Genomic DNA, 21,518 nt, shown 5'->3' on the forward strand with positions numbered 1-21,518 from the left:
ATAAAAATTAAATGTGATCTTGAAATCCATTTTTCATGCTGTACATTCTATTACTGAGATGCCTAAATTAATTTGAAATGCTTTTATTTAAATTTAAAATGATTGATTTGAGTTTTTTCCCATTCATTTAGACAAAATAGTATACGTTTTTGATATTGGCCATTAATTTGTATTCGGTCATAACATAAAAGTAATTATTGGTTTTTAGCCAGAATTTTATTATATGCGTATTGATACTTGTGCAAGTACATTCTGACCTAAGAAAGCATGTACATATTTCAGTTTGTGCTATATTCATTCTCTGTTTTTTGAAAAATTCAGCCATATTTTATTGGAAAGCCAAAGGCTGTCAGAGGGAGAAAAGGAGTGAGGGGTTGTTGAGGACAAAAAGAGGCTTGTTTTTTCCGGAGGCTATAAGTTAATAAAAGGGTTGAGATTGCAGTACCCTGCAGGAGAGAATCCTGTTTAAATGTTAATGGGATACGGAGTGAATGGCTTTAAGGTTATGTTTTGTTGTTCATGAACTCTACTCACAAACTAACCACATCCCTTGGTTTCCTCCACAGTGATCCCGGACACTCTGACAGTGATGGCTGCTGCTCAGACTCTCTCGAAAGTGGAGGGGGACACTCTACAGCTGAGCTGTGAGGTCACGCGTCAGACTTCCCAGCACACTCATGTTTCTGTGGGCTGGTACCTGCGTCCTGCTGATGACCCCAATTCTGGTCCACGTGATCTGGTCACTCTGTCACGGGACTTTGTTCTACGGCCAGGGGGACAATACCGTCAGCGTCTATCTTCAGGAGACCTGCGGCTAGACAAGATCAGCGCCACTTCCTACCGTCTCACCATCTACAAGCTGCAGCCCACAGACCAGGGAGAGTTCTACTGTGAGGCCTCTGAATGGATCCAGGACCCGGATCGCTCCTGGTACGCCATGACCCGGAAAGAGTCAGAAAAGACGTCTGTCAAAGTTCAGCCCACAGGTGAGTGTGAATTGTTTGGGGTGGGGGGGGGTCCATCTGCATCTCTCAGAGGGTAATTGCTCTTTCAGATCCTAATTGCTAGTTATACTCTGAGATTGATTTAATTTAACACAATGAATAGAAGAGGTGTTGGTAAAGAAAAGTATTGTTTTCTTCTCAGAGGTGGAAAAACACATATTTAAGCCAGATTCAGTTGCAGTGGGAACATAGCCGAAAAGAAAAAAAAGTGAAGACTTTTGAAAAGTCTGTGTAAAGGCAATTCAGAGATTTGTTTTTAAACGCATTATAAATGTTAGAAATGTATCACTGAAAACACATTACAAAGACTGTGAACTATGTAGTACTGAATTGTGGAGTTAGACCGTTAAACAATATTTTTCACTATTTTGTGTTCAGGATTCTTTGGGCGGGCCTGAAATCGTGGATCTCTGAAACACTGGAGCCACTGAGCATGGCCCCTCCCCTAACACTATAATAACTAGAGTGCATTAGCATCAGTGGTTCACCCGTTTAATCGCGAGTTACTGTCATTACCGTTAGTTACTACATCCTACAGTTTGCTAGCTAGCTATGCCTTCATCACGTAAATGCATATTACCTGGCGATATTTTACAAAACAGGTCTGTCTCCTTATTCATCAGAAATAAAAGCATGATGGCTGTTAGTTTGATCTGTGACTATACAGACACATAATAATAAAAATGGTAAAGTGGCAAAATACGTTTTGCTCTATGTTATTTATTGATAGCCTAACTTTATTTGACTAAGGCCACATTCATACAGCAGCAGAATACGGTTGTCAGTCCTGTATTTGGTTACCTTAATATGGTTACCTTCACACAAAGTACGGTTATTTACGGGTGTGACAACCGCATTCTATAACCGAACTCACACCTGTAAATTTTCAGGACTCACAAACGCATTCTTGGAATATCCGCGCTGTGTGAACGGAACCGGACTGGACAACTAGTTGTCTGTCACATCATATAGTGCTAGAGAGCTGCTCTGCTAAGTTGTTTCGTGTGTGGTTTCGCTTTCAGTACTTACAGCTAAGGAGATATGATATGAGCTGTGCGTCATCTGAAGCTGTTAGATCCAGTCACTGTTCTCCACCGGAGCGGCTCCCGTCAGTTTTGTGTTTCTTTTTCAAATTCAAATGCTGTTTCATGCGCGAGTCGTCGCAAAGGACGTGACACATGAGTGCAACGGCTAGCATGTGTTTACATGCTGCTGTTGGTTAATGAAGTTTTGATGGATTAACTCACGGTTCAATTAGTCTCTTGTCATGTCAAAAGTGACAAGACTTTTCTGTTTTATGGACGTCACCATCTTTAATATTACGTTGGTCACTGTCGTTATGGACACTAGTAAGAGAATACAGGCTTGACTCTCATTGCATATTCATACAGGCAGTGTTCCAGACGCTACTGTAAGTTACTGTGTGAACGGTACATTTCGAGACTCGCATGTTAAGTAAATGTGGTTGTCAATCCCCAAAACGTACAGTGTGAACGTGGCCTAAGTTAGGTTATGCTAGTTACATATTGCTAACTTGCATAAAAGGGAGAAAAAAAATTCCGTTCTGTTGCAGAGCGAGAGGGCCAAGATTGATTCTCGGGAAGCCGGTCAATGTCCTCTGAATTGGATTCTGGCTCTGGAGGCTCAAACATATATGGCTTTTTAAATCCAATTAAGCTGTTAGAGGGAGCATTCATTCAGGTTGTAGTGGTATTTCACAGTTGAGAGAGGCGGCAGCTTTCCCACAAGTGGGCGTGGTTTCAGCCCCGACAGCCGACACGCCCTCAGAGATATTGTGTACCTGGGTGTTGTGCGTTCAGCTGATGAAACAGAGAAAACATATCTACCAGAAACATATCTTTCCAAAACATTTCCAGTGGAAAGAAACTCTGAAACTGGACCATTATACATGGCCAAAGACTGGATAATTAACCAAAAATGTATATTTTGACATCATTTGCTCACCGTCATGTTGTTTCAAACCTCTGTGATTGTCTTTCTTCTGTGGAAAACAAAAGACGATATTCTGAGGAATGTTTGTGTTTTTTGTCTAAACAATGGAAGTCTGTGGTCACTGGTTGCCAACATTCTTCAAAATGTCAAAGTCATACAGGTGCAACATGAGGGTGAGTAAATTATGACAGAATTTTAATTTTTGGGTGAACCATCCCTTTAAGAACAAACTGTACTATCATTCACAATCTTGTTTTTGGTTATATTAAATATAAATAAAATATAGTATTTTATATAAATTAAATGTAGTGTCTGCTCTAAGGTGATAATTTCTTTCAACACTTTCCTCCACAGATGTGTATAATTCACCCCAGTAAACAAAGCATGCCATGCTCATTGTCTCATTTCTCTGTAAAACAGGGCATGCGTGACTCTGCATCCTGCAGAAATGCTTAAATATGCCCTGTGAGCTGATCACTATCTAAAATTAAGCACATTACCAGAGTCCCCGAGCCGTGGCTGCTGATCCTCTTAACATTGAACTCCCTGTCATAGAGTACAGAGCAGGCATTGGCTCTCACAAGTCCACTCCACTCAGTGATATTGCCAGTGTCATGAAGGTTAAATCTCAGTGGTCTCTCAGCATCAGGTAATCAGAGGCGGTCGCATCGACTCGTATGACTCGTATGATTCACCTATGGCTGACATCTGCTTGATGACTAACATTTTTTATGGGAAAAAAATGTATATTCTGTCATCATTTACTCAACCTCATGTCATTCCAAACTCATGATGTTGTTTCTTTTGAGGAATACAAAAGGAGATATTTTGAAGAATGTTTCCACATTTTTTGGTCCAAACAATGAAAGTCAGTGTTATACAGAACTTTCAAGCTCTAAAAAGGATAAAAGAAAAGAATCCATACGACTTGACTGGTTCTGATGCCGGCACTGTCTCGGACATTCATGTACAATCGTTGCATTTCACCCCCTATCGGTAGTCGAACAGAAGTTTTAAATTTGTCATGAAGTATTGTCAGCTTATTTGCCATGGTAAAATGAATCAATCATGATTGTATGAATATATACACACACAAAACAAATGAGCAGGTTTCAGTAGGTTTTCTTGGGCTAATCAACATAATAATTAATAATTATAAAAAAAACTTTGACCATAATTGTTAATAACATACCATTTTACAGAAATAATGTTTAAAGATTAACATTTTAGTGCAAAAAATATTTGTTAATCTCACATTGCGCTCATTTTGTACATCTAGGCCTAGCAACAAAAGTACATATAGATCCTGTACTAATTTCCAATGTCTGTCGCCAGAGATGGTGAAAAGGTGTATTGTTAGTTCTGGACCCTGTTGGCTTTCATTATTTGTATATTGTATATATGTATATTATATATATAATATACATAAATAAAATGTATTTTGTGTTCCACAGAAGAAAGAAATGGCATAAGGGTGAGTAAATGGTGACCAAACTTTCATTTCTGGATTCACTATCCCTAACTATCTCTGACACTTTGTGCCAGGCTTTTGGTCATGAGAACTAATGATGTTTGATGTGACTGATGTCAAAGCTCTTGTGGCACGTCTAATAGCACCATGTTTTTGTCAATTTTTCAGTCAATAATGACATTTGAATGAAATGTCAAAAAAATGAAATTTTGCTCTGTGTTTCACAGCTGTCATATTAGGTGAGGTATTTTTAGCACAATTCAAAGGGTGTCTTAGATCTGAACTTTTCCTCTCTCCCCTTCTCCAGAATAGCTATATTTCATGGGACAGGGGCTGGAGCAGAAAAATGCCTCCCTCATCTCTGGCTTTAGTCCATTACTTTCCAATTTATTACAGAGCTGTAGCTCCAGCCCAAGCATAAGACAGCATGTACAGCAGACATGAGCGCTATCTCTCTAACTGACTGAACACAGGGCAGTAACTCAATCTCAAAGCACACTGGCCCAGCGGTTTGATGAGAATGGGAGGTGACAGCGCACCTCCTCATCAAACACGCTGCGGGACAGGAGCTTGCAAGTGGCATGTTAATTCAGCCCTGTTATTGGTCAAGAGCCCCAGGAGGTGGTTGGATTGGACAAGGAGAGGACAGGTTGTGATTTTTAGGGTGTTGATACCTCCCAAGGGCACCTCCACAGAGCCAGGCTGCAGATGGGGACAGAGTCTAATGCGTGTGATTTGTGATCTTCAGTGCGTAGGATCAGGGTGGGATGAAAGCAGATCATACAAGCTCCTCGTAGAGACTGATTGGAGACTTATCCACTTGCCTCCATTTCCCTTTAGCTCACCTGATCATTGATTATTGTTACATGGGAATGTAACACTAAATACCTTGCAAGTTGAATGTGGGTGTATCAAAAAAAAAAAAAAAAACATAAATAAAGATATTTTGAACGTTTTTGGTTACCACTGACTTCCATTGGACAAGACAAAACAAACAAAAAAAAGCACTTCTCAAAATATTACATTTTAGGATGGACTATCCCTGTAAGTTTTTGTTTTTTTTTTTGTTTTGTTTTTTTAACCAATGATTCATATTCTTAAAGGGGCAATATTGGGAGTTTTCCATTGTAAATAGCAATGTATGAAGCAGCACTCATACAGAAGTCACTTCAATATCACTTCCAATAAAGCAGCTTTCTGTTGGACAGCAGTAAATTCACACAATCAACTTGAACATGAGCAAAATCTGCTTCAGAAACATTTCCACCCTTGCGCGAAACTCCCATTCACATTGATTTCTTTTGAAATTACAAGACTTTGTTCATGAATCTCACCAAGTAAAGGTAAATGCCTTCAGCTTAAGAGAGAGTGAAAAACAGTCATGTAACACTAAATAACCATTATGTTTCTAAGTCAGGGGTCTCAAACTCAAATTGGCAGGGGGCCGTTTCTGTGATTGACACCTCATAGGAGGGCCATATTAACATTCAAGCGCAAGAAAGCATTTAAAATTTACTTTCCTATGCATTATTTCTCATTTACATCAAATTTGCTACTACTAAAAATATCTTACCTATACTTACCTATACCTATAGCCTACTATAAATATTTTATTTACCATACAATGTAAACAGCAGTGTCTCTCTCATTGTTCCAGAGTGTAATAGAATTATATAATACTATTATTAATATAATACTACTAATATACTAATATACTATTAATTGCAATAGTCTGGTGCAACTTCTCACATCCAACAAGGTGCATGGAATAAAAAAATTGTAATTTAGGAACAAAACCATCAACACTTGTGGCGTGGAGGGGTCAGAAATAAACAAAAAACTGACCAACACTGTACTGAACAAATACAATCCCTGAAAACATTTGTACACTCTTCTGTTTCTTGACAGACACCTGGCAGAGCATTTGTCCAAGATGCCGTTTGAGCATCAGTAACGTTTAATGGTTGCATCGGACGCGTTTCGGTGGTTTAAATCGACGCTCGTGACTTAAAGTCGAGTGCTTTTACTGTAGGCTAATTTAGGCAAGCGCACTCATAATAGAAGCGACGCGGTTATGTTTCATTTTTGAGATCAGCTGCGGGCTGGCAGTTTGAGACCACTGCTCTAAGTGGACATCAGAAAAGATGTTTAAAGGAGCTTAGTGTGGACTTGAAACTGTGGAATGATTCATTTGCTTTTAATAAACTCATTTATCATGTTTATTGGTAAACTTTATTATAGTCTCAGAATGTGTAGCCATTTACAGTAAATGGTCTTTGAAAGCTTTTAGAGATAGTCATCTGTACTGTAAGCACTACACAAACTAAAGACACACAATGATTTTTACTGTCCTTCACTATTAGTATTGTTATTGTTAACTAAATCTAAAATTATTAAAAACTAAAGAAATATAAAAGAAATAAAAGAAATCGAAAAACTTAGTTGCCTTGGCAACTAACTGAAAATAAGCAAAAGTACTAACAATGCTATCAAGACCAACTGAACAAAAATGGTACTTACGTGGTCTTGATGCAGTAGACGTATTGAAATGTTCTTCAGAGATTCGGTTTTAGTTCATTTTTTTTTCATTTTTCTTTAAAAGATGCTGGCAATTGCATACCAGAAGGGTACATTAAAAACACTGGAAACTTTATTAAAAGGTAGTTTTTAAACAAATATTTAATGGATTTTAAAGTGAGTCAAGGTGAAGTCATTACAGCCTGATCCTTCAGTATGCAAGCCAGGCTTCACCTGACTGAGATTCCCATTAGAAATTCCAGAGAGCATTTCAAGAGCAACACTGAGACGAGGGGAGACAGATTTGTCTGTAATCCCCTTTTCTAGCAGGCTGTGTCCAAGTCCCCTTCTAGCTAGACAAGACGCTCACAATGTTCTCTGTGCACTAGCCAGTGGACTGTTAGGCATAAATGAAAGTGCACATGTCTGTGCAGGAGTGATTGGGTGGCTGTTTTGTGGGATTTTAGGCAGTTTATGTATATTCAATTTTAGTTGACTGAATTGACTGGGCTGGATTGGCTAGAAAAGCCTGGTTTCAGCTAGTAGTTGTGTTTTGGAACAGCTTGTTAGGTTGGTTTCTAGCTGGTCATTAGCTTGTACACCAGATTGGACCAAAAAAAAAAAAAAAACAGTTACCAACTGGTCATACCAGCTTCTGGTGCTCAAGCTGGTTTTTTGAGCATGGTGGCTGGTCAACCAGCCAATTACCAACTTGGTCCAGCTAAACCAGTAACCATGTTCCAAAAAAACTTTTGGCGATTTTTCAGCAGGGGAGCTCAAAGCTGGTGAATAGAGCCACACGATTACTCACTCGTTCATATGCGATTATTCTATTTTGCATATATTGACATTAGCTCAATGCACACCATATGTCATGGTCATAACATGTGTAAACATTTGTGTGTTTTCTCTCATCTGTCTGTTCATGTGTTTATTGCTCTGGTGGACTGTGGGGGAAAAACAGAAGTTGTGCGGTAAGCATTAATAGGACATCAAACGGCTCATTGAAGCACATACTATAGCAGATCGATGGACTCGTTTTGTGACTAAGCTTTTGGCAGCGAATCCCGCACAGCAGCTTGTTCATGCAGCCCCCTTCCAGCTACCACAGTTATTACCGCTCACTCTCAACACAATTGTCTCTTTCTTTCTCTTTCTCTCTCTCTCTCTGGTTAGCTGTCATACAAATCTATTGTGCATACTAAATTCAAATCTAATGGCATCATTCATGCCGTGAAACCTCAATCCTGACAATTCCTTCCCATTCTAAATTCTTTATTCATGTGACTTTGAGAGTATCCCTCTCCTTATGAATGCCACATTTGTCCACAGTCATCGTATTGTACTGTACTTGACTATAACAACGCTGTAAAAGGAGGTAGAATGTCTTCATAATTAGATTCTAATAAGTTGTCAGACCCTGAGGTCTTGGGTGCAGTGAACATAGTGACTTTGTGCGACTTTTGTACAAAGCTCTTTTGTACTCCTGTCTGTCAGTCATCTCTTCCAGGGCACATGGAGGAGAAATGAAGTATAGCTAGTATACTCTTGTCGTCTCCCTCTCTGAGCCGTCAAGCACACTGGAACATCACCGCAAACTAGGATTATTTGTAGAATTACATGCTGAATAAATCTCGTTTTATTTTTAAAGCAGAAACATCCGTTTTTGGGGGGGTTTTTTATCTCTTTTGTTTTTGCAGGACCATCTGTCTTAAAATTTTTGGCTTTGATTACGTGGTACAGTGGGTCTTTGATCAGAGAACGCCCTTGATGATTGCTGCATGACTTGCTGTGCACTCTTTTCATATGAGCGAAATGCACATACGCTAAGGCCGGGCAAGATAGAAAATATTTTTTCAGTGCTTATATATTTATATTATAAATATGCAATTATGGTATATATAGTATTAAACATGTACATGTTATTTATTTATTTATTTATGAAATAATTAAAGGGTTAATTCACACAAAAATGAAAATTCTGTCATTTATTACTCACCCTCATGTCGTTCCATGCCTGTAATACGTTTGTTTATCTTCAGAACTCAAATTAAGATATTTTTGATTAAATCCGATGGCTCAGTGAGGCCTGCATTGACAGCAAGTTAATTTAGACTTTCAAATGCCCAGAAAGTTAATAAAGACATATTTAAAACAGTTCTTGTGACTACAGTGGTTCAACCTTAATGTTATGAAGCGACAAGAATACTTTTTGTGCACCAAAAAAACAAAATAACGACTTTATTCAACAATATCTAGTGATGGGCAATTTCAAAACACTTCTTGATGAAGCTTCGAAGCTTTACGAATCTTATGTTTCGAATCAGTGGTTCAGAGCATGTATCAAACTGCCAAAGTTATGTGAACCATTGAAATGTCAAAACGTTTGACATAACGAAGCCTCGTTTACTGAAATCACGTGACTTTGGCAGTTGATACATGCTCCGAACCTGATTCTTTTGTGTCATGACAAAAAACAAATTGTTGAATCTGAGAGTTTAAGTAGATTCTTTGAAACAGACCTGATTAATGAAATTTTATTGAACAAATGTTACTTCATTCACAGTATAATATGAATATTCAGTCTTATCACCCAACCCTAATTTATGCCCATTGATTTACCACCCTTTTAATCCAAAATGTACTAAGACTGGTAATAGATGTAAAAAGTAGGAGTTTAGAATATATATTGATATGGAATCTGTTGATTAGCCATTTATGCTTATTATGAAACACAGATCTATGCATGAAAAATCAGTCAAACATCCCACAAACACATACAGAATTCATACAGATTTTGGTGACCTCCTATCCTCAACATACTGATCTACAATAGAGGGTTATATGTATTCACCTAATGTATCCTGTCGCTTTTATCTCCATTTTTTTCCCCCACTCATTTCCACGTGCAGCTCTTCATCTCCACTGCTAATTAATCTGTCTGAAGCGTGCTGGTTTAGTCCTAATACGCAGACCGGCTCCGTTCAGGCGGGCAGTAATGTCCTAATGGAGCATCACGCTGCTTGAGTACCACAGGAGAAAAGCAAAAACAGCCACTGGCCTTTGTTTCCCTCTGATCTGTGAATTCCTCTTTTAGCACAGGCCTGTTTACTGTGCTGTTATTTTGGAGAGCAGTGCACAGCATGAGATGCAAATAATGACTGCATGTAAAAACACACATCATCATCCCCCCTTGTACATTTCCTGAGTCCTGTCTGTGTCAGTGCCATGTACTTACGTAGTTGGAGTGTTTCTCAGGAAGTGTGTTGTAGTAATTAGAGCCCAGGGGCAATCACCTCTGAAGAAGCCAAATGAAGTGAAGAAAGTGCTTTTATGATGAGGCGCGCAAACTGCATATCATATGGAAATTAGTCCTACAAATGATGATTCGTTTGCGTTTGATGTCAGTATCGGTTTGAATTTAGCGCAATGTGGACCATTTTGTCATGGCTAAATTATCCTATCTCTGTTTTTCTCTCATAGATCGGGACTTTAGTATCCAGGTGACCACTGAGCGCCGGGCCTACACGGCTGGTGAGCCGCTGGAGCTCCGCTGCACCATTGACGCTCAGAATGTTCCAGAGCGCTTCTTCTCGGTGTCGTGGGTCTTCAGCAGCTCACCCGTAGCCGTGATCGGGCCCAGCGCCGTGCCCGTACTGGGACCCAACTATGTGGAGCGAGAAGCATCCGGCCTCCTGACAGTGCGCAAAGAGAGCCCTTCCATCCACCTGCTCAAGTTGCAGCGGCTACTGCCAGAGGATTCTGGGAAATACATCTGCAGGGTGACGGAGCGGGAAAAGACCCCCACTGGAGATTTCATCGACCGCAGCAAGCGGTCCCGTAACGTTCAGATCACTGTAACCCCTCTCAGTGAGTATTACGGTTCTTTATCGGTCCTCTGTTTCTGACTGGCCCCTAGAGTTGTAGGCTGATACCTCTCAACAGCTCGCTTATTAAATGAAAAGATGGACCTTTCAGCCTCAATTCTGATGTTCATCACCATAAGTGGATTATTCTGATCTAGTTTAGCTCATAAGATAGCAGTTTAAAGAAGTAGAGATTTCAGAAATTGATTTAGTAATATTGTGGAGGCAAACTGCTATTAAAGTTCTACTTATTCTTGCTGATGCTTTAAAAAAAGCCTTATTCACTGCAGCGCCATATTTGATATTTTAACAGGAATGAAAGCGAGGCTGTGAGGGATAGACATACATCTCTTCAGTGGGTTGTACTGTTTTTTTTTAATGTGTTTTTGGATTGTTCTGCTGATGAAACACTCCTGAAATTTCTTGGAAAGACATTTTTGCAGACTCTAGACAACATAAGCTGTGGAAAATTATAAGTGATCTAGGAGCTTTATACAGCTTTTTATAGCGGATGCCATTGAAAACCTGGCAAGTCTATCCCTTACAGCCTCGCTTTCATACCTGTTGTGGCGCCGCACTCAATAAGGTCAGTGGGCTCTGCATCACCTCATATTTTCTCTGCTGTTTTTCAGTTCTTGCACCAGGTGATTTCTCATAGTGGAGACTCTCACTGTTGGAAGTATTGAGTAAACAGGACAAAAAAATAACAGTAGTGTGATATTAGTTCAGCTGTTTTCAAAATAGTAAAGTTTTTCCTGTAATGAGTAAAAGTGTAGTGTGACCGAACACTACATCAGTTTTTGTAACATTGAGTTTGAGTGTGTTTACATGAATAACAAAATCCTGATAAATATCAAATTTCAGATCATTATAAAAGTCTCACAAAACATGAAAAACATGTCGGGTTACTTAATCTAGGATGCTTAAACCATGTATGACCTTTACCCAATTAAGGAACATTGTTTAAAGCATATGCAATATAAACAAGTTTGTCAGTAAAACATTTTTTGAAAGAAATTAATACTTATTTTATAATTATATAGCATTACATTGATCAAATGTTTACAAACAGTCGGTTATGTCTGTGAACGTAAACAGCAGGGAAAGAAATTACATGTGTATATTAGGTCTGTGTATTAAAGCAATAATAACTGACATGATCTATGATATCATGATATTTTTAGTGATATTTGTAAATTGTCTTTCTAAATGTTTCGTTAGCATGTTGCTAATGTACTGTTAAATGTGGTTAAAGTTACCATAATTTCTTACTGTATTCACGGAGACAAGAGCCGTCGCTATTTTCATTATTAAACACTTGCAGTCTGTATAATTCATAAACACATCTTCATTCTTTATAAATCTCTCCAACTGTGTGTAATGTTAGCTTTAGCCACGGAGCACTATCAAACTCATTCAGAATCAAATGTAAACATCCAAATAAATACCATACTTAGGCGATTAGACATGCTGCATGACGAACACTTTGTAAAGATCCATTTTGAGGGTTATATTAGCTGTGTGAACTTTGTTTATTCTGTTTAAGGCAAGCATGGGTGGGGAGCGTAAGCATTTAAAGGGGCCGTAGCCTGAATCGGCTCACATTTAATGATGCCCCAAAATAGGCAGTTAAAAAAATTAAAAAATTATTAAAAATTATTTTGAGCTGAAACGTCACAGACACATTCAGGGGACACTTTAGACTTATATTACATCTTTTAAAAAGACATTCTACGGCACCTTTAAATGCTCTGGCGAGGAGATGAACAGCAGACTGTGTACAGCTCACTCAGGGGAGGAGCTAAGGTAATTCATAGTTTTCAATCCCATGACAGGTGCGGACACCTGGCGGGCAAAACACCCATAGCATAGCAACATGCATTTTGGGCCTGTCAGTTTTCCATCACTGAAGAAGAAAAACAAAAATATGAGAACAAAATGCAAGTTTTGGGGACTTGTGAGTCATATACAGCACCTGCTGCAGTATTTCAATCACTAAAAACAACGGGATATTATAAAACGTTTAACGTGAAAAACACCAAATGTGCTAAGTGTATTAAAACGGTGTTCATTAATAGATCAAATTCAGTATACACCATATAGATGATGCATACTGTATGCAGATGAGCAGATGGACCCAGAATATGAACGCAACACAATCAATGTCTAATTGTTTTCTTTATAATGGTTTTCTATTGAAAAACGCTTAACTAGAAATGTGCTTTGCATTTATATTCTGGATTCATCAGCTCGCCTGTATATAGTGTACATCATCATCATTTTGAATTTTGTTAATAGGAACTTCTGATGATCAAGCTCTTTATTTATTAAGACGTTGCCCTATTATGTACTTTCAGAATAGTTCTATCTGAAAGGGTAGCTTGACTGTTGTTTATATACTAAGCTGCACTTTCAGAGTAGCTGCCCTGAAAATGGTGGTGTGCTTGTGAGTGGGTAATACAGTACTCTGTCCTGTGTAAAATCGTTTAATGCACAGCATTTTTCAACTTGGTTTTGTGGAGGCCTGAAAGCCCTTGAAATAGCATTGCATTTCAAGTGAGAGCTACTCAAAAAGCCAAGTCTAACAGGCATGAAATGAAAGTGGGAATGCCGTCGCCCTGAGCGCAGCCTTGATAGATCCCCAAGGTGGATGTGACTGTGCCCAGGCAAAGAAACCACAACTGGGCTCAAGGAGTTGATGTGAGCTAGATGGAAAGAGGAGGTTAATCAAAGGTTAGCAAAATACATCTGTTCTGCTTAGACCTTAGCCACCTGAATCAGCCTCTTCCAGAAACTGTCCTATCAGACTCTGAGGGAAATCCTTCCTTCTCCCCAGGGGGATATGCTTTTAGAGGGTCTAAAAGGTTCTACAAGTATAAAAGCTATATTTAAAAACTAATTCCACCTCTCATTTTTATAGTGCCAATTTCCTCCTTAAAGGGTTAGTTCACCTTATGTTGTTATGTTGTTCATCTTCGGAACACAAAATAAGATATTTCTGATAAAATCCAATGGCACAGTGAGGCCTGCATTGCAAGCAAGACCATTAACACTTTCAATGCCCAGAAAGCTACTAAAGACGAATTTAAAATATATTTCATGTAACTACAGTGGTTCAACCTTAATGTTATGAAGTGACAAGAATAATTTTTGTGTGCCAAAAAACAAAATAACGACCTTATTCAACAATATCTAGTGATGGATGATTTTAAAATACTGCTTCATGAAGCTTCAAAGCTTTACAAATCTTTTGTTTCAAATCAGTGGTTCGGAGCATGTATCAAACTGCCAAAGTTTGTTTTTCGAAGATGAATGAAGGTCTTACAGGTGTGGAACGACATGAGGGTGAGTAATAAATGACAGAATTTTTGGGTGAACTAACACTTTAATTCAAAAGTTCACCAAAAAACATAAATTCTGTTTTTTATTAACCTTAACATTGTTGCAAACCTGTATAACTTTCTTTTTTCCTGTGGAACATAAAAGAAAAATGTCTGTGTTTTTGTCCATGATAATGAAAGTCAGTGGAGTTCAGTGGACTCCTTTTTTGGACCCCATGGACTTTCATTGTATGGACAAAAACTTTCCTTAAAATATCTTATTTTATCTTCCACAGAAAACAAAGTCATACAGGTTTGGAATGACATGAAGGTGAGTAAATGATACAATTTTCATTTTTTGGTGAATTATCTCTTTAAGACGGTTAAGGCCTGTTGACATCCAGGACAATAGCAATAAAAATTTAAAAATACTTCTAAAAGAGTAGCAGAGTCCACCCCTCAACTAACAATAACTGCACAGAGGAACAATATTGTTGTAATCACTTTTAAACAATTTATTCCAGCTAATGAACATTAAAACATTGACAAACATTCAGAATCCACACAACTTTAAAGAGCTTGAGCATTTAAAGTGGCAGATGACACAATATTCACAATATTCGCAATATTCACAGGGTTAAGAGCAGTGGCTTGATAGCTGCAGCATGGAATCGAGTCAACACCGAGTTCAGCCCTTTTTTCACCCACATGCTCTCTCTCTCTCTTCTGCTTAAGGCCACACCAACTATCTAAGCAGGCCTTTCAGACAATATATGAAACTGTGAGAATAGGTTGGGGCGAAGGTACAGCCATACTCCTGCTGATCGTTGTGTAAACTTCTTATTTCATGTCCTCTGGGAAAAGGAGCACATTAGCAATTGAAGAGGTTTCATCCCCAGATGTTTCCCTTTTGTTATGTATAAAATCAAAGCCTCTTGTGTCCGTTGCCTGATTGGTCATGGTGGTTTTCTTCTCAAGAAGTTCTCTTTCTGAAACGAGCCTTGGATGACCCATGGGAAGGGTGCAAACTTTGTCTCTTTAAAGTCCTATTTTTGTTTTATCACTTGCTGCTTTTAAAGGGATGTGGTGGTGTGAAATCCCTGTTGAGAAGTCTGGAGATATCTGTGAAAGCTTTGATCTACACTCGTACTTACGAGATCTCTCAGGCTCTAGACCTCTTGATGAGAAAACTACCCCAAAAGTCCTGCTAGTTTGAGGCCTAGTCTGCTGTAGAGCGCTACAGAGAGATACAGAAAATAGATGCCATTCACATATTGATTTTAGTGATAATGTATAAATCTTTCAGACCTAACATGAGCTCAAAGGTTGTCAAATGATTTGATGCTCTGTAGAAGCCACATTCAACTTCAATCAAACAGAATTCTTTAAATTAAATAACTGCACTACGCTAGTCCAATAGACTGCCCATTCCCATAAACCAATGCAAATTACTTTTTACTGTACTACTTCAACTTGGCATCAAAGAAATAAATGACATTTCCCAAAAAAAAAAAATATATATATATATAAATATATATAATATACATACATACATACATACATACATACATACATACATACATATATATATACATATATATACATACATACATACATACATACATATACATACATACATACATACATACATACATACATACATACATATATATATATATATATATATATATATATATATATATATATATATATATATATATATATATATATATATATATATATATATATATATATATATATATATATATATATATATATATATATAATATACATACATATATATAATAATTGCAGCCTTGGTAAGCATGAGACTTTTTTCAAAAACATTTTAAAAATTATAGAATGAAAGGTAATGTCTTTATATTGTACTTTAATTTTAAGTTTTATTGCTTTTAAATCTAATCTGGTAGTAGTGTGATTCATCTGGGTAGCTTAAAGGTGCCATAGAATGTCTTTTTAAAAGATGTAATATAAGTCTAAGGTGTCCCCTGAATGTGTCTGTGAAGTTTCAGCTTAAAATACCCCATAGATTTTTTTTTTAAATTCATTTTTTTAACTTCCTGTTTTGGGCCATCATTAAATATGCACCGATTCAGGCTGCGGCCCCTTTAAATTCTCGTGCTCTCCACCCCCGGAGCTCGCGCTTGCCTTAAACAGAATAAACAAAGTTCACACAGCTAATATAATCCTCAAAATGGATCTTTACAAAGTGTTCGTCATGCAGCATGTCTAATCGCGTAAGTATGGTATTTATTTGGATGTTTACATTTGATTCTGAATGAGTTTGAGGCTATGCTCCATGGCTAAAGCTAACATTACACACAGTTGGAGAGATTTATAAAGAATAAAGTTGTGTTTATGAATTGTGTTCACACGCTCATCAGATATGTCTATGATTGGCTTTCAAATTCAAACGTGCGTTGAACATTGTAGCCAATCAGATATCTGATGAGCGCGTGAACACAAAGGCCAATCAGAGGTGTTTACAAATCCACTCAACAGCGCTCAAAGCATCACATTTTTAAAATTTCAGTACCGACTTGGTATCGCGGTCAGTACTTTTGACAACACTATATTATGATGTTATGATGAACTATGTGTCTTTCTCCACTGACTTACTATAATGTTCAAAGCATTAAGGATGCTAATTTTTAGAAGACAGCTGTCTGACTGAAATATGGCGAATGGGAACATGGATTGTGTAACATTAGCAACCCATTAGCTGATTGATAATGTAGTCAATCCAAAGACTAATTATATAATTTACCGTTATGTGTCTGACGTTCTAGAGAGCAATACGTAGATTGCATTATCATTCTGATGTATCGACTTGTAGAAGACCCTATATAATTTGCTCTTCCTCTTTTTCTTCTGAATCAGTTTTTGCTTCAAACATATATAGGTGAATTAAACCAATATTTCCACTTGCCATTGTGTAGCGTTTAGCCGTTTACTACAGTTGAGTGGGATTATCAGGTAGTCCGCTATTGGCTATTTTAAGGCATGAAGAAATTATTTTCACAAAAAAAACATTTAAATATGTAATTTTAATTATCAAAGATGAAAAAATTCACTTTCAATTGTCACCCAATTAGAATTTGTGGAGTTGTTTCTTGTACAGCTTGTCATGAGTAATTTACTCATACATAATGTAAATGCTAGACTACACAGCACTAGTGTCATGTTTCCAAAGAACGATGTCTCATTTCAATTCTTGTCTGTCTCTCATAGGAAGTAACATCACTGTGTCATTATCCAGTAACTCTTCAGAGATTATGGAGGGGGAGACCATCCAGTTGACCTGTGTTGTTAGCAACACTGTGGGTCCCTTGTCAATGACGTGGCAGTGGACTGATAAGGATGGGGCAGGTCCTGCTGTGAACGTGGCTTCTGTGGATCGTGAGGGCACGGTCACTCCTGGGCCCACTTTTAGGGAGCGCAGCAGCTATGGAGAGGTCCGGGTGGAGCGGGTTCGGCCAGACACGTTCACTCTGTTCCTGTATAATGCCTTCCCCACAGATGAGGGCCAGTACAGATGCAGCGCTGCCGAGTGGTCCCAAAGTGGTACTGCACCTGACTGGATTTGGCAGCAGATTGGAGACGACTCCGCCATCAAGACCGTCACAGTAAAATCAGTTGGTAAGACTACATACACAGTTTGTAGGGGAAAGAAAGAAATAAAGAGCAAAAATATATAAAATAGATGATTTAAAGTAGAAAATGTATTTAAAATCATACTAATGCACATTTCATAATATTAATTTTACTGTATGTTATTAAATTAATGCAACCTTTGTGAATATCATACTTTAAAAAAATAAATTAATAACATCACAGACCCCAAGCCTCTGAACTGTAGTCTACATACATATACAGTATTCTGACATTGTATTTGTACTCATGCAGTGTATTATTGTAACCAACACATCATATTTATGACATCATAAATATTCTGTTGTTTTCTGCTTCATACATGCATGCATATGCAAACATATACTTGAGCTCACACAGTGACAGGAAAATGTACTCAAATGGAGTAGAGTGAGTGTTGAAGTGGCATGTGTGCTGTAAAGCTGGATCTCCTCCATATGAAGTCGATAGCTCACTCATGCTCATGCTTACATAGCATCACATTCATGTAGTGCAGTGGAACTCTACCGCTGTCAGCTTTCCATCACAATCAATAGCCGTGACTTCCCAGTCTGCTCTTTAACTGTGTGTGTAATGAGAACACATACACACGCACATGCTTGCACACGGCAGAAAGGAAAAACATAACTGCAAGCAAGCTGGCAGATGCTCTAAATAAACACATCATGTGACACGGCGTGTGTTGCGTGACAATGAGTGGTTTTTAGAAAAGATACTTGATCAGTTCTTTATAACATACAATATGTCTCCTGCTTTGAAGGTGAAGTGTGTAATTTTTTTATACTTTGCAAACTAAGTTGGAATAGGATGAAGTATTTAGAGACGTATGTAAGTCAGTCATTTATATACTGTCTTTCTCCAGAAAGCGGTAAAAAAAAAAGTTTGCAGCCCTAGCAATTTCTAACGGCATGTGTTTGTTGTGAAGCTGCCTGCTTTGGGGAGAACAGGGATAGATGGGATGGTATGAATGTTTGGAAATATAATTTGGAAATGGTGATTTCCAATTTGATATGATTAAAATATCCTGCTTGTTTGTGGATTTTTTTTTTTTTTTTTTTAGAATATATACTCTCTCTCTCTCTCTCTCTCTCTCAATTAATTATCTCAATTAATTAATTAATTAAATTACTTTTAAGTCATCCTCCATCACTCCCTGGATGTTTTTTGAGAGCCTTTCTCTAAAGAGTCTAAACACCATTGTGAATAATTATTTTGCAATGCCAATTTGCACAGAAATTACACATTTGTGACTGTCACAAACTTTGTAATTATTTAAAATTATTTTAGTTTTAAAATAGTTTTTTATTAAGTTTGAAAAGATTGTTAAAGGAAATTAATAAAATATTACCCATATTAAAATGGAAATTTCTATATTAAAAAAAAAAAAAAAATATATATATATATATATATATATATATATATATATATATATATATATATATATATATATATATATATATATATATATATACCCATATTACCCATATTAAAATGGAAATATATATATATAATCGTTTAGAGTTTGTTCTTTGTAAGTCAAAGCCAGTTTCCATCTCAAAGTAAAAACAAAAAATTGTGACACTTTTACCTTTATTTATTTTATTTTTTAATCTTTTTATCTGTTACTTTATATATATATATATATATATATATATATATATATATATATATATATATATATATATATATATATATATATATATATATATATATATATATATATATATATATATATATATATATATATACTTTGAGATGGAAATATGCTTTTATAGCAATCTGTAAAATGCTGGATTTTTGTATGTGGTACCGTGTATATGGTAATCACAAAGGATTGGGAAAGTCATTTGTCACAGAACCTTGAATGCAGCTTTATTGTTGGGAATGTTATCCAGCATCTAGTCTTAATGTATCCTGCATATCGAAGCTTTGATGAGGTGACAAAGACTGGGCTTTTTTTATTTATTCCTCTTAATTATTTATATCTATGCTCCTCTTTTGCGATGACATTGATCATTTTTACTTCCTCTGCTGTCTGGCTCAGCTTTGTTGAAGTGTTTCATCAGCTCTGCTTTTGATTTGAAGCTCAAAGAGTAGCAGCATGACGCTCTTCATGTCAGCTGCTTTATCTTATACTGAAAGTTCAGACTTCTCCAGGTGTGCTGCAGGAGTCACTTTGTTCAAGTAGGATGTGCACGTGATCATGTGATAGTCACTCTTATGCGTCCGTGTGGGTATATACAGTGTTTGTGTCCTTTGCTTTTGCCCTGTGACAGGTTTGTTGGTGGTGGTGAGTAAAAATAGTAGCGTTGTGTTTTCCAGCATCGACTCTGGGTGACTGTATGGATGAAGGATCAGGACAGGGTGTGAAGAAGGGCCCAGTTTGTGGTGTTATTCTGCTGAGAGAGTCTTAACACGCTCATTAGTGTCTAGCAGTGGTGTGGGTGCTCACTGGCTGCAGGCCACCCTGTAGCGGTGGAATCGTTTGGCTGGGTTACACATGACACCCAGAGGTGAGCCCAGACTCACATTCTGCCAGAGTTTAATTTTTTTTTTTTTTTTATGTGTATATATATTGCTACAAAAGCAGTGAGAGCTCCCAGCATGTTAATTGGATGACATCTGCTAGTGAGCACGCAAATTTAGATGATTAGGTTAAATATTACTTTTTTTCTTTTGTTTACAAACTTTTGGTGATTTTAAATTAAAAAAAAGACTAAAAATAGAGATAGATGAGAGGGCAGCAACTCATTTGTGACTCCGCCTGCTGACTGTATAGTTGTGTTTGTCTTCCTAATGCCAGATTCAAACTACACAACATTTTTGTCTGTTACGATAGTCAAAGATTTTGTGATTTTGACTCCTAAATTCTTGTTGTGTCATGGACAGGAAACATGTCAGACTACGTTGCTTCCTGACCAATCAACACTTGCCATATTTAACGACATGTGTGATGTCATAGATAAGGCAGAAATAGCAACTGACTTCTAGAAACAAGAGCGTAAAAAAGCTACCAATGAGGCGTATAAAAATAAAGGGTTAGTCCACCCCAAAATGAAAATTCTGTCAAGTACTCGCCCTCATGTCGGTCCAAACTCATGAGACTTTCGTTCATCTTCAGAACACAAATGAAGGTTGTTTATGAACTTTTTTAAGCCTCAAATATCAAGTTGCAAAGGCAGTCAATGGAGGGACAGACATCTTTCAGATTTCATCAAAAAGATCTTAATTTGTGTTCCAAAGATGAGCGGAAGACATGTTGCATTGGTCCACGAACCTTTCCTCCATTGCATAATTCTACCTAGCAGCACCAGTACTATCATCTCCTCTCATCTTTCTCCTTTCGCCATGTTTGAAAGCTGTGTACGAATAGCTTCTGTGCTGCTCTTGGTCTACGCCACAGATGTGACTGAACCTTGCGGTGAAAATGAGTTATATGCGGTGAAATGCGGTGTTTGTTGTCAAGACGACACATTATCATGTACTATGCAGCTGTATATTTTCATGCCCACTACCATTCAAAAGTTTGGGCTTAAGAGATGGTCACACTACACTCTTCATTCCATTGACTTCCATTCTTACGCATGCAAATGGAGGAGACAGGAAATGCAAGCTCATGCTAATTTGCTGCGTTCCAAATGTGAACTCTGACCTACAAATTCATATGATGTGAAGACATATGACCAATTGAAGGTTGATGCGTTACGTCATGATC

At 37.5% G+C, this 21,518-nt stretch overlaps 1 protein-coding gene across 1 annotated transcript in view; it reads left to right on the plus strand.

Moving 5' to 3' along the window:
* The window catches only part of igsf3 (immunoglobulin superfamily, member 3), a 177,785-nt gene that overhangs the window by 108,425 nt on the left and 47,842 nt on the right, over positions 1-21,518 (plus strand). Inside the window, exons 3-5 of the mRNA XM_067410553.1 lie at positions 567-986; positions 10,429-10,815; positions 17,384-17,791. Coding sequence (XP_067266654.1) covers positions 567-986; positions 10,429-10,815; positions 17,384-17,791 — 1,215 coding nt within the window. The remainder of the gene's footprint in view (positions 1-566; positions 987-10,428; positions 10,816-17,383; positions 17,792-21,518) is intronic.

The sequence above is a fragment of the Chanodichthys erythropterus genome, chromosome 14, assembly GCF_024489055.1.
Source record: "Chanodichthys erythropterus isolate Z2021 chromosome 14, ASM2448905v1, whole genome shotgun sequence".
In the NCBI taxonomy this organism is placed as follows: Eukaryota; Metazoa; Chordata; class Actinopteri; order Cypriniformes; family Xenocyprididae; genus Chanodichthys; species Chanodichthys erythropterus.